Source organism: Ziziphus jujuba, chromosome 7, assembly GCF_031755915.1.
Source record: "Ziziphus jujuba cultivar Dongzao chromosome 7, ASM3175591v1".
Taxonomy (NCBI): Eukaryota; Viridiplantae; Streptophyta; class Magnoliopsida; order Rosales; family Rhamnaceae; genus Ziziphus; species Ziziphus jujuba.
The window spans coordinates 14079836-14095911 of NC_083385.1; the positions used below are offsets into that span (position 1 = coordinate 14079836).

Here is a 16076-nt window from a genome sequence, read left to right on the forward strand (position 1 = left end):
TAAAATGTTATGTGTTAAAATATTATTAATTGATATATTTATATAATCCAAATATAAAAAAATGAACTCAATTTTAGACAAATAAGTTAAAAAATTAAAGAAATTAAATGTTGTTATATCATTTGGTAAATAAATTTCATCCTAGTAATATTATCTTTAAGTATAAATATTTCTAAATTTACTAAATTTAAGGAATATGTTTTGTTGTTTTAATATAAAAACCTGTTCTAATTCTAAATAATTTTTTTTTTGACCAATTTTAAATAATATATTTATTATATATAAATTCTCGTCTAAGGTGTAATATTTGCAACCATTTTTTTTAATGGAAAGTTACTTTAATTAGAATAAAGCATGATTCATTAATTTTGACAATTTGACTTTTAATCAATTAAAATAAAATTATCTTGCTTATCCTATTATCAAGCCGGGAAATAAATGGTAAGAATGGAGAATTAGAAACTTAAAATAATGATAATATTAGTATTACATTGAATGTAAATATTAGTATTACATTGAATGTAACTGGAAAAGATCACCTTCCTCATTTTTTTCCCCCTTTTGAAAGCTGGAATAAAACACTTAAAGTAATCAAAAGGATAAATAGAATATGCTATGCTGAGGTCATTAATTAAAAAATTAACAAAAAGAGAGATTGGTCTTTAAAAAAGAATAAATAGAATATGCTATGCTTAGGTTATTAGTTAATAAATTAACAAAAAGAGAGATTGGTCTTTAATGTGTTGGGGAGAGGATGTACGTGTACCATTGACCCTTGACATTGTTGACCCTTGACACTGCTTCAACAGTAGTTGTTGTTGTTGTTGTTGTTTTTTTTTTTTTAATTTTAAATTGGGAATTTATTGAAACAAAAAAGAAAGCTCATAGCCTAGATTTAGGAGGCTCTCTTAGGTACACTTTCCTGGGTCATATAATTAACACATGAGGATGACAACTAACTTAGTTCCACAGGTCCATTGACATAATGGGTTGCCACCCACTAACACATACTATGTGCCAATCTATTAGCTTTCCTTAGGGCCCAAACAAAACTTAAACTTTTAACATTTGAAATATATAAAAGTATTTCATTAAAAAAGGTTATAGAGGCCTAATGAAATGGGCTCTTTTCTTTCCTGATTAAAGCATTAATCATTGTTAGAGTGTTTGTCCCAAGAATCACATTTGCCCAATCATGCATGTAAGCCACCTGCATGGCCCTCTAGATTGTTCCGACTAAGCCACTTTAGGAATTGATACTTTTGACTTGAAGGCATGAATATCCAACACCTTTTTCCTATTATCACGAGCTACCACAGCCAAATAACTTCCACAACTTTTCACTGACACATCCGAATTTAGGTTTATGGTTCCCGCTGGTGGGCATCTCCAACTAAAATTGTTCCGCTCACTAGAGTTCCCTTACTCTTGTCTATTCTTCCCTTCGCGCTTTTGTGCTTCAATTAATTCTTTGAATTTGCTTCTTATCAATGGCGGTGAGAGGTCCACATTCTTGACATTTTCTTTGTGGTACACTTTATTTTTGAACCACCACAAATGCTCAAGAACTGAAAATAAAGAAATTTTCCTTATCCTCCACATGGATTGGGAGCACTCCTACTGGACTGGTTAAAATTTAAAAAAGGACAACAGATCCTTACATCCCATCTAATCCCTCATGGGCTAACAAACCATGGTCTCCACACCGCTTCTGTCAGGACCCGTCCAGAATTCCTTCCCCGGAACCCTAGACAGCCCTGATCCCAGGGAAACCCTACCGAACCCTCCAACGGAAAATCCGACAGAGCCTCCCCTAAGGGATTTACTTACCACAATTTACACTGTCAGGACCCGTCCAGAATTCCTTCCCCGGAACCCTAGACAGCCCTGATCCCAGGGAAACCCTACCGAACCCTCCAACGGAAAATCCGACAGAGCCTCCCCTAAGGGATTTACTTACCACAATTTACCTGCACTGAAAACACACTTCTAAAATTATCCCCTTATTCCTCCCACAGTACTACAAATCGATTCCACAAATTGCAGCACTTAAAAAAAATAAATACAGTAATCCAGTGCATAATAAATACAACAAGAGTGAAAGAAATATTACAACTGCAATAAAAGAATAAACGGGTACTGCCGAACTAAAACAGCGAGGAAGATCAAGTCCGCTCTGGATGAACACCGACAACCTGGTACCTAGAGGAACGGAATTTAAGAGTGTGAGATGCTAATCATCTCAGTGAGCAACCCTACTACTATACCATATAATATCACAGTAATAAGTATATAAATAATAATTATTTGGAAATAATATTTTCTCTCAAAACCCTTACAATTCTCTCAGTTGGAAAGGTTCCCCTTTTAAAACTTTTTCACAAAACCCTTTATTCATATTCCTCGAAAACCAAGACATCAATTAAATACCAGAAGCGGTAACAATTATATTTTTAATTCCAATTCAGTTTCCAAACATTTTATTTTTAAAACACAGTTCTGAAAATCATTTGATGCACCCACTATATACCAGTGGCGCCAACAGTACCCAGCGTCCCAAGGTACCGCCAGACAGGAGGTTATAGAAAGAAACCGGCATACGGTCGCGTGGCGTCCCACTGCGCCGCTGCTAACCTGGTGTCCCGGCCAAAAGGGGGTGGCCGCCCTCTCCGATGGCATCCACAGGACACCCTCATAATATCAACCGCGCGCTACTCACACCCACCTGCGCGCTAATCACAACCGTGTGCACACTAACCATATCACATATACCATATCACATAATCAGAACACCAGTACGTGCACGGTGCATCTAAAAATTATAAAATCCATAAATTTAAATCATAAAACAAATTTCACATTTTTCATAAGCATAGCGGGCATAATCCATCCGCTTGAACCGGGAAATTCTCCACAATTTCCTTATAATTAATACCATAAATCCCATGATTTTCAAATCCACCAACTCCCAAATCCATCAATTCAAATATCCACATTTTTTCCAAGCATAAATAATTTCTCGAAATATCATAATTAAATCCCATAATATTTTATGGGCATATTTCATAAAAATTGAAATCACCAACATAACCAAATATTTTCCTTGAAATATTTGAAAATCGAATCGTGCCCAATTTACCATTAAAACCACACCAATTTCAAAATCCTCAAAACCATAAAATAATTCCACATGGCATAAATTGGTGAAATACACATTTTCTTAAATCCGATAAATTCACAAATAATTCCACAATAATTCAAATAAATATTTGGCACATAGAAATTAACTTCCAAATATTTAAATCACACATTATATATTCACCAATTAAATTCCCAAAATTAATTTGAAGGTGGGTCACTCACCTGGAGCACGCAATTAACCCATGATCCACTACGGGATCAATTCTACGACTCACCGGTGCTCCTAGAACAAAATTCACAGACAGTCAAATAAATTAATATTTTATTCGGGTAAATAATACCCGGTACCCGGGGGGTCAAAACACAAACGATATCTAGAATTTACGAGTTATATACCGAATCGAAGCTCGAGTGATGCTAATCACAGATCCGGTCTTAATTTTCGATGATCGTACCCGACGGGGTCGGAATTTTATCGGGAAGCTTTTCGGGTTTCGGCTCCGCAATTCTCCCAAACCGTCGCGAATTGGTGGAAACGGAAGTCGGATTTGGGTTCAGGAGGTCGAACACTGCGGACTGGAGCTGGCTGAAATTTTCGGGTACTCGCCGGAACAGTAATTTCCGGCGGGCCGCCACGTCACCGGCAACCGTCGCCGGAACAGTATTTTCCGGCGGTGGCCGTTTGCTGTGAAACTTTGCAGATTTGTAGATCGTGAGGAGAGCAATCCAACGGGACCGACGGTGAGCAAAACGGAGGTCGGACGGCGGAGAAATCACCGTTTGAAGATTTTCGACCCCTCGCCGGAAAACGCTCCGATCCCGGCGCGTCGGTGGTCCGATGGCCGTGATTTTTGATGGGTAGGCCGGACTTGAGGAGAGGATGCTGGGTGTATGGCGCGTGTACTGTATATCGGCCGGAATAGTGCCGATTCGCGGTGGCCGGCGGTGGAGGGGAAAAATCGCCGCCAAACTTCGGACGTCCGATCCGGGCGCGTCCGGCGGCCGTTCGCCGTGAAATTTGGAGGTTTTGCCGGAAATGAGGTGGGCAAGCTTTCTGTCCGGCGCGTGTACAGTAACTCGGCCGGAACAGTGGCAAAATCCGGTGGCCGGCGGTGGCTCTCTCTCTCTCTCTTTCTCTCTCCTCTCTCTCTTTCTCTCTCTTCTTTCTCTTTCTCTCTCTTCCCCGAGAGTTTTTCAAAATTAAAACCCTGCATGACACTGTTCATGCCACGTGGACCACTCAGAAGCTGACACGTGGCATTTCACTGTTCACGACCCAAAAATATTAAAATAATACGGTATCCGGTAAACTTCAAACGTCCATAACTTTTTAACCGGATGTCCGTTTTGAGCGTGCCGCTAGTCTGTGAACTCGTATCGACGAGCACTTCACAACCATGCATGAGTCAAAGCTCAATTCCCCATAAACAAAAAGTCAACTCCGGCACCCCTTGGACAGTTTGGACCGCAACTTGTTTCGTCCATAACTTCCAAACCGTAGCTCCATTTTTGACGTGCTACCAGTCTACGAACTCGTGGCATCGTGCACTTCGCCACGGTACCCTAGTCAACTCAAAATTCTCACCGAGTCAAAAAGTCAACTTTTGACCCCTTTGGTCAACGGTCAACAGTCAACCTCGGTCAACGTGCACGGATTCCGGTGCGATTTGGGACGGGGTGTTACAGCTTCGCACTGGAAGAATACATGGATTTCAGCCTTGGTACAGTTATACCCATGGATACAATCTACACTAACTACGTCAACTCCTCTGGCCACAAGATTTGAAAACACACGAAGGCCTGAATTAGTAAGTTTTCACATGAAAAACTTTATTTTCTCATGGACGGGGCATCTCCACAAATACTTCCACCAGCTTTAGCCCGTGTGTTCACCTCCCTCTTTTAAAAAATTCACCAACTTCACATTAAACACTTCCGTCTTGGTTTTTGTCCATATGAGTTTATCTTTCTGGTCACTAGTGGTCCAAAATATTTCCTTGATACTCTTCATTGAGTCTTGGTCAAAAAGCCAAGCTAAGCGACCTTCATCCCAAGCTTTATTGCCCAATTTTAAAGAACTGACCATACCAATGGTATCCAGGAAGTAGTTTATTGGCTTTGGTAGAAAATCTAGTCTATTAGGAATCCAAGGATCTTCTGAAAATTCACTGAGTCCACTTTCCCTATTTTGTAGAATAATCCTTTGGCTAACAAAGATTTAACTCTTAAAACACCAAACCATAACCAAGAACTACCACATTTCTTCTTGTACTTCATAAAAAAAGAATGAGGGAAGTATTTAGCCTTAAGGGCTTGAACCCAAAATTTGTTCTCTTTAGTGGAAAGACACCAACCAAACTTGGCCATTAGAGCTCTGTTGAAACTCCATAAGTTTTTAATCCCTAGACCCTTTTTAGATTTCAACTGGCACACTTTCTTCCTAGCAACTAGGTTAGAACCTCGAAAGGCTTTGGTTTCATTTTTCCAAATGAATGCTTTGAAGATTTTTTCAATCTTCTCACACTAGCCTTTAGGAAGCAAGAAGTAGGATACTGAGTACACAGGATAGAGCTGGTCACATGTTTGATGAGAGTGACTCTCCCTGGACGTTTGGCTTTCCATCCCTAGAACTTTGCTTCCAACGTTCTTTTTAGGTCCTTAAATGCTACTAACTTGTTCCCTTCCATGAAGAGGGAGAGATTAAGATGCTTAGCCTTCTTATGAATCTCTTTCATCCCCAAACACCTTTTGGCGCTAACTTTATTTTTTCTAAAGAACATTACGAGAGAAGAAACAACCTGATTTCTTACGGTTGAAGGCATGACTTGTCCATTTACAGTACAACTGAAGATATTTATGAATGTTTTTATCCTCCTCCACATTTGCTCTGCAAAAAATGAGAATACCATCCGTGAAAAGGAGATTGGAAACAGATGGGGATAACTGGCCAAGTTTCACTCCATTGAACTTCTTGTCGCTTTCCCATTTAAAAAGCATTTTGGAAGAGCTCAGTCATAAGAATGAAGAGAAATGGCGACAACAAATCTCCTTACCTAGGGCCTTTCTTCATCAAGATTTTTTCAAAAATTCTTCCATTCAGCAATAATTCCATGGAAATTGATGAAATCCAATTAAGGACCAGCTTGACAAATTTATCTGAGAACTCAAAAAGAATTAAAATTCTGGTCATTACTACCCAATCCACCCTATCGTATGCCTTTTTGCATGTAAACTTTGATATCCATAATGCCTCTCAAACCTTTTTTACAATTCATGGAGTGAACCACCTTGCTTGCTAGAATGGCATTTTCTCTAATCCAGTGGCCAAGGACAAAGGCAGATTGGTTAGAGGAGATAAGCTTCTTCAGAACAGGCTTAATTCTATCAGCTATGATTTTCGAAATGATTTTATAAACTGTATTACTTTCAAGATCGTCACCACAAAAGAACATAATATCACTCGGGAGGATTCCTGATCGGAAAGCATTTTGCACCATGTTAACTACATTGCCACCAACTATTCTCCAATAATTTGAAAGAACCGAGCAAGCATTCCATAAGGTCCAGGTACTTTGATTGGGTGCATATTCTTCACCACATTCCAAATTTCACATTCTGTTGGGATGGCTTCTAGATTAACATTTTCTTCCCTAGAAACACAGCAGGGAATAAACTCATCCAGACTTTCACTCCTTCTAATCTCCTTTGCTCTATAAAGTCTTGTGAAATCCTCTATTTGCAAAGCACCGATATCTTCTCTAGACTCCTTCCAAATCCCATTACTATCTTTCAAAGCTGGCATGAATAGTTTCCTTTTGTTAACAACTATTGCTGCATGGAAAAATTTTGAGTTTCTATCTCCTGTAGTGATCCACAACTCTTTGGACTTCTGCCTCCAAAGGATTTCCACTCTTTTTTTCCATTATTTTTTTCCATTCATCCAATTCCCATTGTGTTTTCCTTTCTTCAGTTAGGGTCTCCTCTGATGGCTCTAAACTTTGAAGCTATTGGATCTTTTCTTCCACTTCATTTGTCCTTGATTGGCAAAAATCGAAAACATTTTTGTTCTATCTCTTCAGAATTAGAGATGTGCTATGTATCTTGTATCTAGCTGAAGCAGCACATTCTTTGGAATCAACACTCTTCCAAGCTATATCCTCCACGTCCTTACATATTCTGTCTCTTATCTAGATTCTAAGAAATCTGAACGGTATTGGCTTTGGCTGATGATGTAAATTCAGACTAAGTTGAATAAGGACATGGTCTGAACTAGCATTAGAAAGATGCAGAAGCCCTGCTTGTGGTAGTTCTCCATATCAGACTAGCTAAAACCCTGTCTAGACTTTCTTTGGTATTTGCTTTACCTATCTTTTTGTTACATCACGTAAAAGTTTTCCCATGGAAGCTGATATCTATAGCATCGATTTCAAATATGAAGTTTCGCAAGAAATAATTGGATTTGGCCGACACTGGTCTTCCCCCTAACTTTTCCTTTTGCTCAATTGCATCATTGAAATCTCCTAAGCACACCCAAGATTTTAACCCGATTTTAACTTTTTGGGATAAATCCTCTCAAAAATGCTTTCTCAAAGATCTTTCAGCTGGGCAATAACAAAATCATATCATCCAACTACTATTAGGATTCGAATCCACACGCACACAAATAGTCCAATTGGAAGATGAAATGATTGATCATTTCCAATTGTTTTCCCAAAATAAAGCCATTCCTCCTTTTCTATTTTCAGCTTCAATCATAAAAGAATTCTCAAAGGCCAACTTCCTTATGATTCTTTCCAACTTTTTTTATGAGCTTTTGTTTTGCAAAGAAAGAGGTATGAAGGAGAGTGTTTTCTAACTAGGCCACAAAGGCCTCTAATTGCTGAGTTTCTTCCCAAACCTCAGTAGTTCCATGTACTAAGATTCATTGATGAGGGGAGAGGGGGTATGAATTAGCTCGCCTCCTAGACCGTAGAAACACCAGAAGCATTGCTTTCGAGTTTTTCTTTTGTAACAATTTTATCCGCCTTGCTTCCTAGACTTAACCCTCGGACGCATTTTTTTAACCTCATTTTAGGAGAGGTTGGAATATTAGAAAAAAAAATTTCAACTGAATTTTCAGCTGAAGTGATTCCCCCACACAGTTCTAAAATCCCCATACCCATTGCTAGGTCTTCCTCAAAACCTTCTTAGGCTTGAGAGGTGTCTTTAACTAAGTAACAGTTGGTTTCCTCTTTCTCTTAGCTTTGTGCATAAGTAACTTTGGGCTTGTGTGATTGGGTCTCTCTATAGATTGGCTCATTAGGTTCAGTTTTGGGCCACTTAGAGTTAGCCCAAGGCCCAGAGTTCCTAGTCCTTCTCTTCAGGCCCATACTCATTTTCTCCTTTACTTCCTACATCGGATTTACTCTAAACCTAAGCTAGATTAGGTCTTGTCATTCAGTTGTTGTTCCTCCTTTAACAGTAAGGTAGGGTTTTCCTTTATGCTAGCGATGTCATCCCCTGTGACCTTAGCTATCCCACAATCATCTTTGAGATTTTTCCTTTTTGGAATTGAAATGATTTCTCTTTGATCTATAGGGTAGTGGTTTGATAAAGGTCTGCATACCCTGTTAGACTTATTTGACATAGACCCTAACCGTTCCGTAGGCCTAGGGCTGCGATTAGTAGCCTCCTCACTCCTTATACAGTGATACTTATCCAATTGATCGAGTGGCCCACCTTGTGTATCGCTGGTGGTCAATGCTGGAGTCTTTGCATGTTCAACTGATGAATTTGTCTTTTTAGATCGATCTGGGTCTGAGTCTTTAGCTTGTTCTAAGTCTTGGCTCTCCTCCTCAATTCCCAGCTCTTCATTTGAGTATAAGTCGAAGAAGTCTTTCCTTGGATTCTTGATCCTGTGCAGGTAACTTCCTTCACTTATCACAAAAAAAGCTCCCTCCTCAGCTCTTTGCTATACACCAAAAGCATTACCTTCCTTCTCCAACGAGGTATTTTCACTCAACTTGCATGAATTTTTTAGATGGCCTATTACACCGCAATTGTAGCAAAAGTCCCCCATACGTTCATAACAGAATTGGATCCAGGTTTTACCTTTACCAATTTCTTGAAAAAAGCGTGTGGAGAATGGTTTTGAAATGTCAATCTCCACTTGTAATATCATAAACTTCATCCCCATTGTACTCTTTCTCGTGATATCTTCACAACTTCCAATTTTAAAAGCATTTTCTTTACTCATAAACTGCAATGGTAAATAGTGTATTTGAATCCAAAAAGTAGAATAGGAAAAGTCAAAATTCCTTAAAGACATCTGGGGATTCCACTCTTTAAAAGATGGATGAGCACCATTGATAGTCCAAGGCCTTTGGTTCCAAACTCTGGCACGATCTATTACTCTTTTAAAAGAGAATAAGAAGGTGTTAGGGCTTAGTTAATCCACACTCACTGGGTATTGTGGGAACCAGATCCTTCTAGTGATCATTTGCATTGTGGTTTTCTTTACAACTTTCTCAGAAATGATCCTCCCTACCAAAGTCGGGCTGGACATTCTTGTTGCCTTAGCAACATCTATTGTGAGCTTTAATTAGGGTAAGGCACTCGTTTCCTCGTTCATATTCACCTCTAAATCCATATCCTTTTTCTTTAGCTTCGTCTCCATTGAAATCTATTCAAACTTCAGGAAGTAACTCCTTTTACCTCTCATCACTACATAGGATTTTCTGTTAGAAATTGCCGCAAGCGAAAAAAGTCTAACCTTTCGTTAGTAAGCTCTCACATGGAGAAAAAGAAAAAGCTTTTCATGAGAAAGTGTGTGTTTTTTCTATGGTTGTATACACCCTTTTGAATTGCATTGCTTTAATAGCTGTTAGCTACTTAAGATTTAAGGATTATTATTACTGTAGATCCTTAAACTAGAGTGAAATTTACAAATGGCTTTTTTTTTTGGCAAATTCATCTTCAGAGCTTGCCAAAATATTACACCATTCATGTTTTTGCTCATCTCCATTTTTAACTCAATAAACGCATGCCTATTGCACGTGATCTATTTTGAAGGGCATTTAAAGTCTTTTTACATTGTTTCTTTCTTCTCTCTCTTCTCTACATAAAGCTTGTGTTTAGAGTTATACTATTATTTATTATTCTTATTTTTTAACTTGTGCGGAGCAATGAAAGATTATTTTTTCAAGGGATTTAAAGCTTCAAAGTTTCTAGGTTCATTTATATGAGAAACGGATCTATCATTTTCCAAAAAGAAAAAGACAAACTATATATATTTTTCATTAAAGATGTTTCTGAAAACTGAAATTTCTTTAACTCTAACCCTCTTCTTCGTTTTCCCCAAACCATGAAAATCCAAAAACATTGAGTTTGATAAAATATCAAAACTATTTTGAAGTAATATATTTTTATTTTTATTTTGGATATTAGCAGCTATTGTGTTTTAAATGGGATTAGTTTGTAATTCTAAGATATATTAAAAAAAAAAATTGTTTCAAATCTTTCACTTTGAGTATTGTAACTTTATTTGTAAGACGAGAAAGTAATTAAATAAAAAGTGATTGAATCACTTTATTTGTTGGATCAAGTTCTGTACCTGGTATAAGTGGATGCGAGGGTCAGAAAGTGCAAGCCAAAGATTTAAAACCTATCAAAATAATCAGACCCGAAGTTGCTCAGTAGTGTGAGTAGAGAAGCGATGCCACAATTCGCTAAAACCTAGATTGCTTTGATGTTGCTTTTTGGTTGAGATTTGGCAAAATAGAGATATGGGATTTATTTCCCTCGTTAAGACGAAATGAATGCCATAAGAATCGTCGGAATGATGAGATATCGATGGGTTATAAACCGGGTCGTTTGACCCAGTGAACTCAAACAGAGTCAACCTGGTTGGATGGAGAAGACAGGTCGTATTTAAAAATTTGTCTTGCAAATTTTTAAAAAAATATGAAAAGACATATTTACCCCTATGTGAACTTTTTCAAAAGGAGATTTTTTAGCTTTTTCAAAAGAAGATTTTTTTTTTTTTTTTTTTTTTCTGTCCCTTATGCCCTCCCCACCATGATTCGAACTTGCACAATTGTGGCTGCAGTTAGTGGCGCTCAACCACGCGAGCTAGGCCTGATATGCCTTAAAGACTAACTAACAGTGTAATATTTTAGTGAGTTAAGGGATGAATTTGCAAAAGGAAAAAGTTTTAGGATCTGTTTGTAAATATCACTGTAATTTAGAAACCCGTGGTAGTGATAATAACCCAAAATGTAAATATACCCCTTATTTATTTTTTCGTCATTGACCAATCACGAACTGGGTCCAGTTTCAACATGAATGCCAAGCTTATAGTTTTGTTTTTAAAGTCCCATTTTAACTCTAGAAACCTGATCATTTGCGACCAGTCCAATATCGGAAATAGAAATAAAAATATTTGAAGCCAAACTTTTTTATGGTGAAAAAGAAAACTAATATATTTTATGCCAAGCTCAACCTTCTCTGTAATTGTAGTCTGGTCAAATTAACCATATAGACCTTTTCTCGTATGTATTCAAACGGTTCACTTGACGACTTGACCACGTTCACTTGACGATTTGACCACCTTAATAAGTCTAATTCTATAACTTATTAAATTATTAATTAGCCCCCTTCTTGTTCTACTACATTTTGGAATATTTATTAGAACATTTTTGGATTACATTATTTAAAAAAAAAAAGAAAAAATTCTCTATTGAATTTTTTATACTCTTCTTAGCGGATTGAACACACTTGGCCCAAACATGTGTAAACAAACAGGAAAAAAAAGCTAACACTAGTCCTCAGTTTCTTTGCACAATATGTTATTTGCTCGTATCATAATCTTAATATAATCCCCTCCCAAGAAGCTAAACCAGTTGGGAATTTCCTCGCGATGTATACAGCATAAATAACCACAAAGGGGCTTGAGCCAAGTTATTTGGCTAACAAATAATATTAGAATATTTGCAAGTATGGACCCATGATATTCACCAAAAAACAAAAAAAAAGTAGGGACCCATGATTTGTGCATCAATTTCTTCTATGAACGGACAGTAGCTACATGCTAATCTTTTTCATTTGATTGCATTATCCAAGAACGAAAAGTTACAATTAGTAAGATAAGAACAAAGGTTAAAAACAACATTCAACTATATATATATATATGTATATATACAGAGAATTTTTTTATCCGGAGGCAGAGCTAAATCACAAATCTCGCATGTATTCATCGAAAACGGTTTTTGAGGAAAATCGAGAGCAAGCAGTTAAAATTCTAATAGGCACTTGCTTTCTGGTCCCTAGTTCACTGTGCAGCATCTTTCCTAAATTGGACATCAGAAGATAGTTTGACAAAGTGGCTAATATGCTATTGGTCCCAATAGTTTCTTAACTGTGACATATGGAGGAGGAGCTCATCTCTGCCCAAACCAGTAACACTGCTTGTCATGATCCATGGAGGAGGATGTTGCCGGTAGTTTTGTCTGATTAGCTCTTGAAAATCCCTGACGTTTTCGTCCGGCCTTTTTCCTTTGCTCCCCTTTGTTTTGTCACATTTCGTGAAAACAAAAGTGATTGGTATCTGAAATGTACAGGGGAAGGGCAGAAAACCATTTATAAGTTGATAGAATTAGTGTTGCTGGTAAATTAGTAAATGAGGGAATGTAGTAATGGGGTATGATCATTAGGAAGAGCATACATTATTACGTCCAAGCCAATTAGCACAGTCTAAGTCGATCTTTTGAGGTGGAACACTTGCATCAACGAGAAGCAGGACAGCAACCAGAGAATTCCTGTTCAAAAAGTACCCTTTAGTGAATGAGGACCAATCCATTCGTGCAGCTTCTGAAGTTTTAGCAAACCTGCAGACAAAGTGAACCATCATCAAAAACGACCAACTCCTAGTTAGTATCCTGCTTCCAGAGGCATTGATGCATGTGAAGGAACTTAGAACCATGTTATGGACAATGGATATGTTTTAGTGAAGCTAAAAGAACTCCAAAAGGATAGTTATGCAGCAATAGAATAATTGCATTGCTATAATAATTTAAAATCACCTACTACAGCTACAGATTTTCACAGAAAATGAAAAGCAATCTGGATAGCTGGGAGCCACAGCCTATATGATGTCTGGTTGGTTATAAGCTTATTCTATGGCATCTTTCTTTGTCATAAAGGTGCATATGATATTGGTTTCAGACAAAATAACAAATAAAAGATGTTTGAATTTGAGATTGGAAAGGAGATAGGATGCTAAATTAAACAGTTCAACCCTTGGAACTGTTAATACCATTGCATAATTCTCTTCGCTACCAGGACTTAATCTCTGGTTTTTGTTAGATCGAATATTCTAATAATTCAGGTTGATGATATTTGAAATATTATAAATAATAAAGCAAGGAAACATCGGTACTATCAATGTTCATATAAACAGAGAAGAGGGGAGGGAATAGCTGTAAACAAATGTTCTAAGTATGAAATAGAGCTCATTCGCTGGGAACAAAGGTTCCAAGTATGAAATAGAGCTCATTGGCTGCAAACAAAGGTTCCAAGTATGAAATAGAAATCACTGGTTTGGGAAACTGTTCACCATTACCAGTTACGACAACCTTATGAAAATTATTTAAAAAAGAAAAAAAAGAAGTTTCATAAAACAAATATAAGGTTCCTCTAGGATAGGAAAAATCCCCAGCCCGTAGACCAAACATAATAAAAAATATTGCCACATCTTAATGCTTTAGAGTTAAGTTCTTCCTGATATAACATAAATATTTGTTAAGTGTTATACAAATTAACTGTGAAAATAAAGAACACTGCACAGTGTTCTAAGTTTAGCAGTCAAAGAAAGGTTTTAAACCTTTTTAATACTTACTATGAATTTGACGGTAAAACAAGTGAATATCTAATCAGTTCACAATGGCAGTTAGCAGTGCTGTGAAAAGTAATCCTTCAGGGGATCAAAGGCAGTTAGCAGAATTAAAAAAAGAAAAAATATGATGGTCAATGGGGATATACTAAACTCAAGACAACAAAGCCTTAATCCCAGTTAACCGGGTCTGGATTACAGAATCTGCTTTCAAGTCACTAGACCTCTCAGCTGTACTCTCTGAGTGTCTCAAGCCATGCAATGCATCCGTATAAGGAGCTGAATTTCAATATGCAAGTAGAGAGAAACAGAATTTAAACAATATCAACAGATGGTAATACATATATTCTTAAAATTATCAAGTTAAGATTACAAATACATAACGACATGGATTTGCAAAAAGCTAGAACTCCCTAAAATATAGAAAAACTTGAATCCAATTCTTTCCTTTTTTAACTTTTGAATTAATCTGACTACTTTAAAGTTTCAACTATAACAAATTAAGATATATACTCTTTTTGGTTAGTCAAGAAATTTAGATATTTTCTGTACTAAACTTGGACTATTTTCTCTATAAGCAAGTGGTTAGATGAATTCTAAACTATGTAAATGACTATTGCATAACCACCCTCCAGTAGCCATGGACCAAAAGTACCAAATGATGTGCTTATAGTATATGTTTGTTAAACAAAGCTCTAATTGCAAAGGCTAATAGAAAGCCAGAGATTTCTTGGGCTTAGACATCATTAAAGAATACTTGGATACCTGACACTGGAGTTCTGGATTAAATAAAATTACTAAGCTAAAAGAAACCAAAAGAATAAGCTAAAATTATAGTCCTCTAACCAGTTAAAAAAAATGAAACTGGGTATTACCCATAACCAGGCAAATCCACCATATACCAACTTTTGTTCACCAGAAAATGATTAATAAGCTGAGTCTTCCCTGCACAAAATCACACACGAATTAGCAAAATTAACACCCAAAATCCATTTCTCCAAAGGAAAAAAGAAATTATTTAGATACAAAACCTATAGGAATGAGAACCTGGTTTCTTAGATGTAAGAGCAACTTCCTTTTTGCGAACCAGGGAATTAATAAGCGAAGATTTGCCAACATTGGATCTACCCAGTATAGCAAACTCGGGTCGATGATCTTTGGGACAGTCCTTGGCTCTGCCACTGCTTTTCACGAACTCCACCTGCTTAATCTTGGCGTCACCCGCATAGGGTCCGACCACAATGTTCGACCCAGGTAGGACCATGTCCTCGGACACCTCGTCCGGGTCGACTCCAGGTGGCACGAACAGGACGTCTCGGACAAACCGGGTGGTATCGGAAGGTGGTCGGCTCGTTGTCGTCTTTGGAGCTGAGACATCCTGGCTCAAGCTCCGACAGGCTGAGCTGCCGATATTGTTTCGCAGTGAGAGGATAAAAGGTTCAGGTTTTGAAGAAGGTGGTGATAAGAGCGAAACGAATTGGAGGCTCAGGAGCCGACTTCTCACTAACATTTTTCCGTGCCCGAGGCAGGGGATTTGTTTTCAAATCGAGATGATAAATTAACAAAATAAAAGGGTTAAAGTGAGAAAAATGAAAAACAATAACGTGACATTTTTTAAAATTTAGGCAGTAAAATGCAAAAAATATAATACAGACAAAATGTATTTAGCCGAAATAAAAATATACAATAAATAAATAGCAAAACAAATAAAAGTACTGAAAAAACATATTTTTTTTTTAAAAATAAAAACTATGTTTATTTTAATCTTGAAAAACGATAAATAATTGACATTACTAAGTCCGTAACTATTATATATTATAGTGAACTTTGATTTTGGGCTTTCTCAAAATCGGTTTTGAGTTTGATAAACTTTTAGTTAATAAAGTTTTTATCCAGTTAATTAAGAGATAACGTTGATACAGATTTTGGTACATAACGAAAAAGAAAATTGTTATTAGTTTATTTATCTGGAATAATTTTATTATTTAGTTTAGAGAAAAATATAAATAAAAAAATCATATTACTTTTTTTTTTAAATAAAAGTAATAATTTTTTTTAACGAATATGG

At 37.0% G+C, this 16076-nt stretch overlaps 1 protein-coding gene across 1 annotated transcript; it reads right to left on the reverse strand.

The window, feature by feature from the left end:
- Nucleotides 1-12276: 12276 nt before the first annotated feature.
- On the reverse strand, nucleotides 12277-15564 carry LOC107424998 (GTP-binding protein At2g22870). Its single transcript, XM_016034917.4, has 4 exons — nucleotides 15056-15564; nucleotides 14884-14953; nucleotides 12842-13004; nucleotides 12277-12724 (listed from the first exon to the last, which is right to left on the reverse strand). Exons 1-4 carry the CDS (start codon nucleotides 15516-15518, stop codon nucleotides 12512-12514), a joined length of 909 nt encoding a protein of 302 aa, XP_015890403.3. The 5' UTR covers nucleotides 15519-15564; the 3' UTR covers nucleotides 12277-12511.
- Nucleotides 15565-16076: the final 512 nt, after the last annotated feature.

Bases quoted from the DNA above. Each gene is read 5' to 3' on its own strand.
- LOC107424998 (XM_016034917.4), bottom strand. From the start codon at position 15,518: ATGTTAGTGAGAAGTCGGCTCCTGAGCCTCCAATTCGTTTCGCTCTTA. The intron at 14,954-15,055 runs GTTCTCATTCCT...GATTTTGTGCAG, and splicing joins TCTTACATCTAAGAAACCAG to GGAAGACTCAGCTTATTAAT. The intron at 12,725-12,841 runs GTATGCTCTTCC...TGTACATTTCAG, and splicing joins ATTGGCTTGGACGTAATAAT to ATACCAATCACTTTTGTTTT.